Genomic DNA, 13,175 nt, shown 5'->3' with positions numbered 1-13,175 from the left:
TTGTGTTTTAGTACATTTAATTACATTAATTGCAGTAGTCCATATTTAACATCACTTCTGATTTGTTCTCTGTTAAGTTAAAGCCATCTGGGATGAGAAAAGCAATAATTCCTAATTCTATTAAAAATAACCATCATACATGCAATCATAACTTCATTTCAATTTTGCATACTTTTGGTGGCAGGATTTATAGGTGAATTTACAGTGATGGTAAATCAGTCAATACGTTAAATCCCACTAGTGCAGTCATGGAAAATGTAGTCTTCATTTAAAATGTATGATTATTGAAAAAACCAAAAATCAGTAATTCAAATTTGCTCTTGTGGAATTGTTTGATCGGAGCATTTTTTTCCTTAGCATGTAAAATAACGTAAAAAAAAGTTCATAGCAAAGTTTCTACACCTACGTGTAAGTCATTTTAAATACAATTTATAAATATAACTGTTTTGCAATCTTGCCATAAATATTTCAGCCAACTAGTTAAATTTCTCTGGACCAGAAATGAGCTTAGTTCTGTCCCTTTCTCCCTAAAGGCAACACAAAGGATATGTGTCTCCAAATAATTTTCTATATTTAATGTTGTTGTGTGTGTTAAAGTGCTATTTACTTCATATAATCAAATCCTTGCATAAAAGATTTGGTCATTTCTTGTTTAACTGCCTTTGAACTTCCCATAACATTTTTTTCCACATTCTAGCTCAGTCTTTAGCCTGACAACATTTGGCTCAAGAATCCTTACATCCACTTATTCTATACATCACATATTACTACCGAATGGCATGTATAGTAACACTAATAAACATCCTTTAAACAGTACATTATCTGACATAAGGCACTTAAAGATTATTTGAATGTAAATAAAATTAGATGTTAAATTACAAGAATAAAAAAACACTCTTTGAGCTAAAAATATTATGTAAAAATGTCAGACATTATCATTGCGTTTATCTTCATGAAAACTTACACAGAAACTTTTGTCTAGGAAAACAGAAAACAACAAGACTTCATAGTAATATATGTCAATCACAGCTAGCATATCTAGTCTAAAAGCCTGTCAGAAAACCCTGGCTACTTAGATGCTGTGTCTGTACCAAACAACACTCAAAGTACGGAGTCTGCGGGATGATGTGTCTGGATGCTACACAGCTCATGTGTGCCATCAAAGTGGTTCTTTGAAAGGGAGATTCAGGAGCCAGGCAGCTCCTGCTACTCTTAATCCACCTTGGCTTGTCTTGAGAATCTGGGCTCACTACAACTCGGGGCCTGGAAAGTTTCAGACTTTCCTCATGTGGTCTGACACAATTTTAATGGGGACTCCTCGACGTGTAACCTTTACGTGGATGAAAAGCGTTGCTGGAGAGAGGCTCGAGCCATCTGCTTTCAACAAGTGAACGTGACGGTAACCTGATGAAGAAAGACACAAAAGACAACATGTAATAAGTTATTTACAGTAATTCTGAATAATGCCTTTTTTTTTAGGACATTCTGATGTTTTTTTATTTATTAAAGAAATATACACTCTGGAATGTCTGAGAACTTAGTTCCTGTTATTACTTATAGTATAGCAGGGTTTGGGTTTGGTTTAGGGTCATGTTACAGCAGTTATAAACATCATTTAGGAAGAGGTTCTTTTTCACACCATCAGACTCCTAAACACAAGTTTGTACACGCTACAGATCCCTTAGAAGTCCATAACGACTCTGATACTCCACTGATATTCTTCATACTGCACTTTTAGTGTTACTACATGTAAGACAACAGCACATCATATTTTAGTGTTACTACATGTAACACAACATCATATTCTACTGTTACTACATGTAACATAACATCATATTCTACTGTTACTACATGTAACACAACATCATATTCTACTGTTACTACATGTAACACAACATCATATTCTACTGTTACTACATGTAACATAACATCATATTCTACTGTTACTACATGTAACACAACAGTATATTCTACTGTTACTACATGTAACACAACATCATATTCTACTGTTACTACATGTAACACAACATCATATTCTACTGTTACTACATGTAACATAACATCATATTCTACTGTTACTACATGTAACACAACATCATATTCTACTGTTACTACATGTAACATAACATCATATTCTACTGTTACTACATGTAACACAACATCATATTCTACTGTTACTACATGTAACACAACAGTATATTCTACTGTTACTACATGTAACACAACAGTATATTCTACTGTTACTACATGTAACACAACATCATATTCTACTGTTACTACATGTAACACAACATCATATTCTACTGTTACTACATGTAACACAACATCATATTCTACTGTTACTACATGTAACACAACAGTATATTCTACTGTTACTACATGTAACACAACAGTATATTCTACTGTTACTACATGTAACACAACATCATATTCTACTGTTACTACATGTAACACAACATCATATTCTACTGTTACTACATGTAACACAACATCATATTCTACTGTTACTACATGTAACACAACATCATATTCTACTGTTACTACATGTAACATAACATCATATTCTAGTGTTACTACATGTAACACAACATCATATTCTACTGTTACTACATGTAACACAACATCATAACATCATATTCTACTGTTACATCATATTCTACTGTTACTACATGTAACACAACATCATATTCTACTGTTACTACATGTAACATAACCTCATATTCTACTGTTACTTACTACATGTAACACAACATCATATTCTACTGATACTACATGTAACATAACATCATATTCTACTGTTACTACATGTAACATAACATCATAACATCATATTCTACTGTTACATCATATTCTACTGTTGCTACATGTAACACAACATCATATTCTACTGATACTACATGTAACACAACATCATATTCTACTGATACTACATGTAACACAACATCATATTCTACTGTTACTACATGTAACACAACAGTATATTCTACTGTTACTACATGTAACACAACAGTATATTCTACTGTTACTACATGTAACACAACATCATATTCTACTGTTACTACATGTAACATAACCTCATATTCCACTGTTACTACATGTAACACAACATCATATTCTACTGTTACTACATGTAACATAACATCATATTCTACTGTTACTACATGTAACACAACAGTATATTCTACTGTTACTACATGTAACACAACATCATATTCTACTGTTACTACATGTAACACAACATCATATTCTACTGTTACTACATGTAACACAACATCATATTCTACTGTTACTACATGTAACATAACATCATATTCTACTGTTACTACATGTAACACAACAGTATATTCTACTGTTACTACATGTAGCATAACATCATATTCTACTGTTACTACATGTAACATAACCTCATATTCTACTGTTACTACATGTAACATAACCTCATATTCTACTGTTACTACATGTAACACAACATCATATTCTACTGTTACTACATGTAACATAACATCATATTCTACTGTTACTACATGTAACACAACATCATATTCTACTGTTACTACATGTAACATAACATCATATTCTACTGTTACTACATGTAACACAACAGTATATTCTACTGTTACTACATGTAACACAACATCATATTCTACTGATACTACATGTAGCATAACATCATATTCTACTGTTACTACATGTAACATAACATCATATTCTACTGTTACTACATGTAACATAACCTCATATTCTACTGTTACTACATGTAACATAACATCATATTCTACTGTTACTACATGTAACATAACATCATATTCTACTGTTACTACATGTAACATAACATCATAACATCATATTCTACTGTTACATCATATTCTACTGTTGCTACATGTAACATAACATCATATTCTACTGATACTACATGTAGCATAACATCATATTCTACTGTTACTACATGTAACATAACCTCATATTCTACTGTTACTACATGTAACACAACATCATATTCTACTGTTACTACATGTAACACAACATCATATTCTACTGATACTACATGTAACATAACCTCATATTCTACTGTTACTACATGTAACACAACATCATACCTAAGCCTACCCTAATATACAACTAAATTTAAAGAAAGAATGTATTTCATATAAAATTGGCTTGCTTTGGATAGGCATAGTTTCTTCAATTCACATTTTATACTTTTTACATTTTTCCAGCCCAGAAATAAGCCCCAGACCTGCCCCCCCCCCCCCCCCCGAATAATTAGTTTCACCTAACAAACTTACACATATATGTGGCTAAAGCTTAACAATATTACACATAAAAGAAAAAAACACATGCACACACCTGTGCGTAGACAGTTGAATGGTAAAGTGAACTGCCCAACAAAGTCGTTCTTGCTCGTGTGATCATGATCCTCCACCACAAAGCGCACCAACGCTAGATCTGGGACCTGCAGCTGGAAGCTCACTGTGCAATCCCAGCGTGGATTAAAACCTGCAGTAACAACATACACATGGAGTTGTGCGTTAACCCTTAGAGTCATTAAGGGGCATAGACGATATCTGATAGCATAAGAAATCAGTTCTTGTTTAATAAATTCACTATTAAGGTTTGATGGACATTCAAACGTGGCAGAGAAGATGTCTGGAATACGATACGAAAGCCCTGAGGCTTTCGTGTCACTGCCACATCACTGACAAACAGCCAACATAACACAAGCACTGAGTGACATGAGTAACAGATGCATAGCCATGTGAAAATGCCAGCTTCACTATACAACATACTGTAGTTAATAAACATGAAGAGGTGAATTTCTGTGTTGCATAGAAATTGTTCGGCATTTGCAGAAACAAAACAACAGATTTCCACACTATAGATCTTATTGAACATACTGTAATACAATTAAATACATAATCAGAGAAGTATTATGTATTTAATTGTATTATGTATTTAATACAATTAATTACATAATACTTCTCTCATTATTTTTTTATTGCCAATATATTTATTGCCAAAATGAATGTTTTTTTTTATTTAGTGCACATTTCTATTACATTTAACTTTCAGTTGACAAATTTTTCCATATATTTTTCCATTATTTATGTTTTTCTGAACACAGTCAACCGATATAATGGTCGTTTGTGATTTTTGCAATTGTAACCAAAAAATAAGAAGAAAAAAGGCCTTCATGGTTGAAAATTATTACTACTGATGATGGCTTCTTAAAAAAGGCAGATAAGCTGGTGTAGAAACTGTAAAGTTAAAGCTACATCTCATCAACAAAACACATGCTCTTGGACTGCTGTGTCTCCTTCTTGTCCTAAACTTCACATCGTTTGTTTGTTTTTTCCCTCTCAGATGGTACCACCTAGAAACTGGACAGTTTTATTCTGAGAAGATATTTCACTGAATCTGCTGAAGATGTCTGTTGTCTATTACAGTGTCTTGCCTTCAAAATTGCTGACCCAACCCTTATAAGCCAAACAGCATATGGACCATTCGAGGTAAAGGAGGGCCGTACCATTGTTGCTGATGCGGTGAGTTTTGGCACGTGCCTTATCAATAGACACTCCATGGATCTCCACACAAACTTGAGGGTCCACGATGGAGTTGGGCTTCTCTGTGTTGATCTTGGGTAACTGCTGGGCAGAAATCACCTGAAAATGACATGAGATGATATCAACCTCATGGATCAGTGTTAGGAACAAGATTAAGCATTTTAATAAATGTCTCAACAATACACAAGGCACCGAATATAAAGTAGATAGTATGACTAGTGTTGTGGATGATATGATAACATTGTTAGGTCAACTTTGTCTCTGAACTTTCCAGAAAAGTCTGCGAGCTACGAACATGGATGCAATGGACTACACACCACAGCTCCACACACATCTGTTGTCAATTACACAGACTCATTTTTATAATATTCTCACAGAGCCAGACCTCAGACCAACAACAGAAGCTTTTATTAGCCAAGGATCAGCCAAGAGGGCATCTCACTGACATTTAAACCAACCAATTAAGATTAGTTTTGATAGCGTTGTGTTTAGGAGTTTAGGAGTGTGAAAATGTAAAGTCCTACAAAATCAGACCAATGTGCAACCATAGATCGTTCCTTAAAAAAGTTTGTGCAAATGAATGAGTCTATATCATGATCTTCACATCCAGCATTTAGCTGATCCTCATAAGTGCTCAATATCACAGCTGTACAGTAAATACGACAGCTTCCTTCTTCAATGAGAAAAGAGCATCAAGACAGCTTTGTCTACAGGAGACCGTTAAAAAAGTGACACACATGTCTCCTTGATATTCTGTAGAATCAAACCAATCACATGGATTCCTGTTTTGTTTGCCATATGCATCAGGCATTCAGGCAATGGTTCGTAGGCATGACATCTGATGCTGAGACTACTTCACATGACATCTGATGATGAGACTACTTCACAAGTAACCCTCAGCTGTGCTTAATCTGACTTTGCCTTTTGAGTATTATACTCTACTCTATACTCTTTTTGTAACTGAGTAAATTGCCTGTTTTTAGCATTCCATTTTTTGTTACAATATCCAGCCTGATCATCTGTCTGTTTTTGACCTTAAACTTGACCTTGAGTAGTTTGCAGATTTATTAGCATTTGCATTTAAAAAGATCTGCATTGTGCGAAACACATTATCATTGCAGAAATACAGTAAATTACAGTAATTTTAAAAAACTTTTAATTGAATCCTAGGCTGTGTCTCTTTAACCCTTTTGACAAGCCTCAGTGTTAATATCATGACTCATCCTGTATACATGCTGTATTACATGCTGTAAATATTGCTGACCCGTATGGTGAGTTGAGTGGGTATGTGTCCTGGGCCTCCTCCGGTCTTCTCTGGGTTGAAGTTGGAATTTGGCTGACACAGGAAGTCAGGTTTCAGCACGTATCCACATTGCCCGTTAGGCAGGAAACGACCCCGGTTCAGATCCATCTGCTCCCCTGGTGTCTGGAAGTTTAGAGCCACTGGAAAAGGGTGAAAAATTATCATCATACAAATGATCCTATGCTTCTTCTAGATTGCTTGATCTCTAGTGTCTTACCCATCTGACTTCCTACATTCCACATGTCCTGTGGGTTGTAGTTAGAGGACTGCAGCCTCTGGCCTGATGGGTAAATCCGGCTCAGTTGTCTACTGTTGTGTCTCACATAAAGGTTTCCTGTAGAAAGTGCACACACACACACACACACACACACATTAAATAAACACACCCTTTTTTCCTCACAGACATCTGTAAGAACACAACATGTCTCACCTGATTCTTTGATGTGTTTGAGTGCATCATTCTCAGAGAAAGAATACATCTCATTTGGGGGTCTCTGACTGGCCGCATCAAATCCGGGAAACGGCACACTGCAGCAGTACACCACCAGCTCAGACAGCTCTGGACTGACCTTAGAAGAGCTAACTGGCTAAAAAAGAGAGAAAACACATACACACATACTGTACCTTTATTCATCTCTTTCTTCACTGAGACATAAGGTGAATGTCGAAGCACAAGCTCTTACTTTTGATACCAAATGACAAGACAAAATCAGGACATTTTAAAAGTAACTGTTAGATCCTACTGAGACAGTTCCTTACCAAACCACCAGAGGGGGTGCTGGCAGGCATTTCATCATGGCCTGCTTTGCTATTATTGTTCCCATGTGGGTTGTGCCTCGCCCTTTCCTATTGTTCTATTTTCCCACCTTCTCGCCTGTTTCTTGTTTACCTTGAAGTACTGTTCTATATATGCCTGTCGTGTTATCTCTATTGTCAGTAATTGTTGTGTTCGAGCCGTAAGATCGGATGCCGTAGGACGCCGGCTTTTGTTATTGTCATGTTTTGTTTTCGTTCTTATATTTGTTTGATGTAAGTTTGGTTAGTCTTCGTTCTGTTAATAAAGCAGTGCTTTTACTTCATCCTGCATGTGGGTCTGATCTACAGTACGCAGGAGACTGGGACTTTGATGGAGATCTTGGTTCGAAAGTAGCTGCTAATAGAACAAAATGATTTAAGCTTAAAATGAGAAAAATGCCCAGACATATATTTAACGATCATATATTTGTTCTATTGTAATTATATAGGAAATACTAAATAGATTGAAATACTACAAGATATTTCCAGTTGCCACAATTTCATTTTTTCCAATACAGCAGCATATAGACATACAGTAGGAACACTGAGCTGTAGCTTTCAGACTAAATTGCATTTGGACTAGACCAGAACAACACTCACCTTCCCAGACTGCTTCTTGCTGGGACTTTTGTTGTTGCCCCTGATCTCCTCATCTGAGCTCGAGGAGAAGCTGGCCGAGCTGCCTAACTTTTCCAACTGACCAGTCAGTTTCTTGGTCTTCACCAGGATTCGGCCTTTCAGCTCCTGAAAACACATAAAGGACATTTAAGGGACAACAGAGTGACAATTATTTTAAAATTGACAGAAATTTCATCATCTTTCTCAAATGGTTCTGATGAAGTGAAATGCCACCTGATAAAAGGGTTTTTAAAAATGGCTTAATGCTGTATGATGTCCATTGCAATATCAGTTTCCATAAAGGGAAAGAGAATGAAAGACTAATTAAAGAATTAAAAAATTAAAGAATTAAAGGATGTTTAGACTTGAGATTAATCGTCTATAATAGTTCAGGTTATTTTTTTCTGGCTCCTGGGGTTTTGTACCTGCGGTTGTTGACTTGGAGCAGAAGTGTGGAATATTCATGCAATTATAAATTCTATATTACAAATAATCAAAATTATATTCTGTATTACAACCACACCAAATCTGAATTCTCAAATCTGATTGGTCGGAAAGTGTTGATTAATTTAGTGACATCAGTAGTGCAAGGCAAAATCACAGGTAGAAAGGTAACTGCGATACTCTATGTATAATAGGTTTCTATCTCTATGTATTATATCGTTTCTATAGAGAGAGAGAGAGAGAGAGAGAGAGAGAGAGAGAGAGAGAGAGAGAGAGAGAGAGAGAGAGACAGGCAAAATAAGAGACAAAGAAAGAGTTGCCCTGACACAACCCTCATTTATTATAATTTTGTCTGACACTAGCACGTTATAATTTGACACTGTTATTATAAATACTGGGGCAGTCATGGCTTAAGTGATTGAGGTTCTGGGTTGTTGATCCAAGGATATGTGGTTCAAGCCCCAATGCTGCCACTGTTGGGCCCTTTAGCAAAGTCCATAACCCTCTCTGCAATATTCTATGATAAGTCAATTGAAATAGAGAGAGTGAGAAAGAAGGAGAGTTCGTAACCTCTGGTGACGGCAGCTGATTGAGTGTCTGTTCGCTGAGGGGTTTGGAGAGTAGCGCTGAACCCAGGATAGAGCGCAGGTGCTGAGCCATGACGGCCTGCTGCTCCACAGAGCAATGATTCTCTAGAGACAAGATCAGAGGATATGGAGACACCTAAACACATACAGAGAGAGAGAGAGAAATAAGCATGTATATTCATTCTGTTTTGACAGCCGCAGCCTGTTGAAACTGTAAATGCTGCTCTCACCTTGAAGGCATATTGAGCAATAGTTTCAATGACCTCCTTAAAAGCTACTTTAGAAGTGAGTGTGTGTCCATGGAAGATCATAGGCTCGCCTTTATCACCGTCCCAGCAGTCCAATTCAACACAACGGCAGCCCTGATTCAAAGCCCTGAGAGTGCACACACGCACACACACACACACACACACACGTTTATATACAGCACTGAACTTTTTGAGGTATACTGATAAAAATGTCATTGTGTTTATTTTTTGGATATGAGACTACGATAGTGGTGTTTGAGAGAGAGTATGTGTGTGTGTATACTTGATAAAAAGCTTGTTGCTGCTCCTGGCATTCACCTGGCCTTTAGCGTGGTGTGTGTGTTTACTGTATATAAAGCTCTCTGTTGCTCATTTTAAGGTGTGTGTCTGCGCTTTTCATTCACCTGACCTTTACTGAGGTGTGCATTGTTTTTACGTGTGTGTGTGTGTGTGTGTGTATGTGTGAGTGTACCTGATGTAAGGCTCTGTGCTGCTTTCTCCAGTCACATGGTCTTTAGTGACGTAGTTGTTGTGTGTGTTGGTGTTCGTGTTTGTGTGTGTGTGTATACCTGATATAAGGCTCTGTGCTGCTCTCTCCTGTAACCTGGTCTTTACTAAGGTAGGTATTGTGAGAGGAGGAGATGTAGTAGTGGGCCAGCGGCCGCGTCATGTCCTGGTACACACCAGTGTGATCAGGATTGAACAAGTCATTTTCATTCGACAGCATGTACATGGTGAAGCCGTTCTGAGTCATGAACAGGTTCTTCTGGGCTGAAAAACACATGAGACAATTATCATCAACAACACACCCACAGCACACAGATTCCGTAGCCACTTATCGGAAACCTTTTTAATGGAATATCCTAATCAAATTCCTCAAGTGTGTGTGTACAGTGTTAACATTTAACCAGAGGGACATACTAAAATATCAATAAATACATCAGCACTGGTTCAGTAGTTCACAGAATTCTTAGCCTAAAACTCTGTTAGGAGGAATTATAGCACAATTATTATTATTATTATTATTATTAGTAGTAGTAGTAGTAGTAGTAGTAGTAGTAATAGTAGTAGTGTTGGACCAGTGAATCTTTAATTCATGTAATTACAAAATATGCTGGAGGATTTTTGTTAAATCAGAGGGCAAGATGTTTACTGTGTGACACGTCATAGATGCTCCATCAATAACGTGTTGATTTTTAATTTAAATTCATTTTAAATTACCCCAGTCGTTGAATTCATAGGTTTTGATGAGTTTTTGTGCATGGCCCAACGTGGCACCCTCGCCCTGATCACCCAGGAAGTCCCGCAGCTCCAGCGTAGAGAGCACACAGCCGTTACTGGAGTAATGTCGAAACACAGAGTCCAGCTCAGGTCGTCGCATGAGCTCCCGACAAAACTCCTCAATCTCTGCAGGGTCCAAGCGGTTATCATGGGAGCGGTCACACTTCTACACAACACCCAGAACAAGAGAGAGACTAAGCAGACTAAGCAGGCATGAATATAGCACAGTTGTTTTCAGAAATAAAAATGAACCAAAATCTTCTGACCAATCAGAATCAAGAATTGTGGTATAGCAAGTTGGAACAAACACGTACATACATGAACAGAAGTCAAGTTTTGGAGTCTAAAATACACAACATTTATATACAGTATATAGGAAGAGACAAACCTTGAAGAGTGTGCGTGCATATTGCTCATTCAGGTCTATATTGATCATCTGAAGCAGGTGCTGGACCTCATCATAGCTCATCTTTCCATCCTGGTTCAGATCGGCTCGTCTCAGATAGCTTTGAATCCAAGTGTCAAAAGTTAAGGATATTTCAGTGTGGTATAGCAACTGTTAAATCTGATGAAACATTTATTGTGTGCATGTATTTCTAAATATAGACAGTCTCAAATTTACCCAGATATTAAGGACAAGAGACTCGAACCCACAACCTTAGGGTTAAGAGTCAGACGCTCTCATCATTAGGCCACGACCTCCCCTAATAATAATAATAGCATAAGAGCTGCATTAACAATGAATGGTTCTTTCATAACTGGCAGCTGTTTCTTTTATATTTCACAAGCCTTCAGGTTCTGCTGGACTCGGTGGTTTGTTGTATAACTTTACAGGAATGTTTGTTTGTAATATTTATCTAATGTAACTTGCTGCTTTCAAGTCTACCTCTGGCTTAAGTTCTCACATACCACCCCACTGCTTCGCTCCCTCCACTGGCTTCCGGTAGCTGCACGGTTGATTCAAAACACTGATGCTTGCCAACAAATCCAAAAAATGAACCAGCTCCCTCTTACCTCAAAGCTCTTATCAGTACTTGGACTGCACCTAGATATAGATCAAGACTCTTTTCTGTTCTGGCATCAAGGTGGTGGAATGAACTTATATGTGTGTGTTTGTGTGTGTGTGTCCCCAAACAGCTGAGTCACTGGTTATCTTCAAATGACAGGTGAAGTCCTTCCTCTTCCTGAAACACTTGAACTAATGCTTAACCCTGTACAGAGTTTAAGGTTGATAGTATCCCATGTCTGTAACCTAGCGAACCAGTGAGTTGCTCTGGATAAGGACATCTTCCAAATGTAAATGTAAATGTATATTTGCTAATTAAAATAGGGCCAGGACACAAGATAGGAGGATTTGATTTCTTTATTTTCTTCCTTTCTTTACTATTCTTTCATGGTGTCTTAAAGAACTGTTTTGTACTTTTTCTCAGCTTCCTGTGAGTGACAGGAATTCAAACTTCAGAAGAATTCCTGTCCAATTTTATTAAGAAAGCTCCGTATGCAGTAATCCATGTATACTGCAGGACAAAGTGAGCTGATGTTTCAGCTGGAGGAAGATTCTAGGCCTGAGAAAATATAAACAAGTCTGAAATGAACTGTAGCAAAATGTTTCCTGAAAGTTCTATGACCATGAGGTGAACATCTTTATAAATACATGCTCATGAATAGACATTTTAATGCATATGTTTCTATGTCATTAACTAACATTACATCAATGTTTAAAACGAACCATAAATAAACACACACAATGTTTTTACAACATTGCACGGATGTTAGTTTTGTAACATTACAGCATGTGGTAGAACCTGTCAAATGTTCAGGTAACTGAACACTCGAGTAACGTTGGCTGGAAATTTCAACAGCACGACAACGTTGTAAAGCGTATTTGTTGAAATTATGTAATTATTGTGGCTCTAGAAATGTGTTTGTTTGATGTGCACAAGTGGACTAGATTTAAGTTAAGGTCCTGTCATGTCAGCTGTTACAAAAAAACAACAGCTTCAGCAGACGCTAATGCATTTCACTGTACACGTGGCAAGCAGCTTACACACACTATACTGTATGTGTCTCATTTAAACACAAACAAGTCCACGTGTGTGTGTGTGTGTGTGTGTGTGTGTGTGTGTGTGTGTGTGTGTGTGTGTGTGTGTGTGTGTGTGTGTGTGTGACAGTGGAAACGTCAGGGCCTGGACTTTTGCCTTGCTACGGCATTAAAGTCAATTCCAAAAACCCATCTGCCTGATTGCAGCACTAGTCATTTGCACAAGAAAAAACTCAATAAGGACAATGATTCCCCATTTTTCCTCTCTGTCCACTGGTGCGAGCAGCTAAAAAAGTA

General features: G+C 37.2%; 1 protein-coding gene across 1 annotated transcript in view; it reads right to left on the bottom strand.

Annotated features, from left to right (window-relative positions):
* plcd3a (phospholipase C, delta 3a) overlaps positions 1–13,175 on the bottom strand; it is a 34,343-nt gene continuing 21,168 nt past the window's right edge. The window contains exons 4-15 of the mRNA XM_027161074.2: positions 11,226–11,355; positions 10,778–11,003; positions 10,126–10,327; positions 9,539–9,683; positions 9,292–9,444; positions 8,260–8,403; positions 7,295–7,451; positions 7,082–7,198; positions 6,826–7,004; positions 5,525–5,660; positions 4,348–4,497; positions 1–1,404 (exon numbers count right to left, since the gene is read on the bottom strand). Of these exons, the coding sequence (XP_027016875.2) occupies positions 1,274–1,404; positions 4,348–4,497; positions 5,525–5,660; positions 6,826–7,004; positions 7,082–7,198; positions 7,295–7,451; positions 8,260–8,403; positions 9,292–9,444; positions 9,539–9,683; positions 10,126–10,327; positions 10,778–11,003; positions 11,226–11,355 (1,870 nt within the window). The 3' untranslated portion in view covers positions 1–1,273. The remainder of the gene's footprint in view (positions 1,405–4,347; positions 4,498–5,524; positions 5,661–6,825; positions 7,005–7,081; positions 7,199–7,294; positions 7,452–8,259; positions 8,404–9,291; positions 9,445–9,538; positions 9,684–10,125; positions 10,328–10,777; positions 11,004–11,225; positions 11,356–13,175) is intronic.

The sequence above is a fragment of the Tachysurus fulvidraco genome, chromosome 15, assembly GCF_022655615.1.
Source record: "Tachysurus fulvidraco isolate hzauxx_2018 chromosome 15, HZAU_PFXX_2.0, whole genome shotgun sequence".
Taxonomy (NCBI): Eukaryota; Metazoa; Chordata; class Actinopteri; order Siluriformes; family Bagridae; genus Tachysurus; species Tachysurus fulvidraco.
This window is presented reverse-complemented; position numbering and strand designations above follow the sequence as displayed.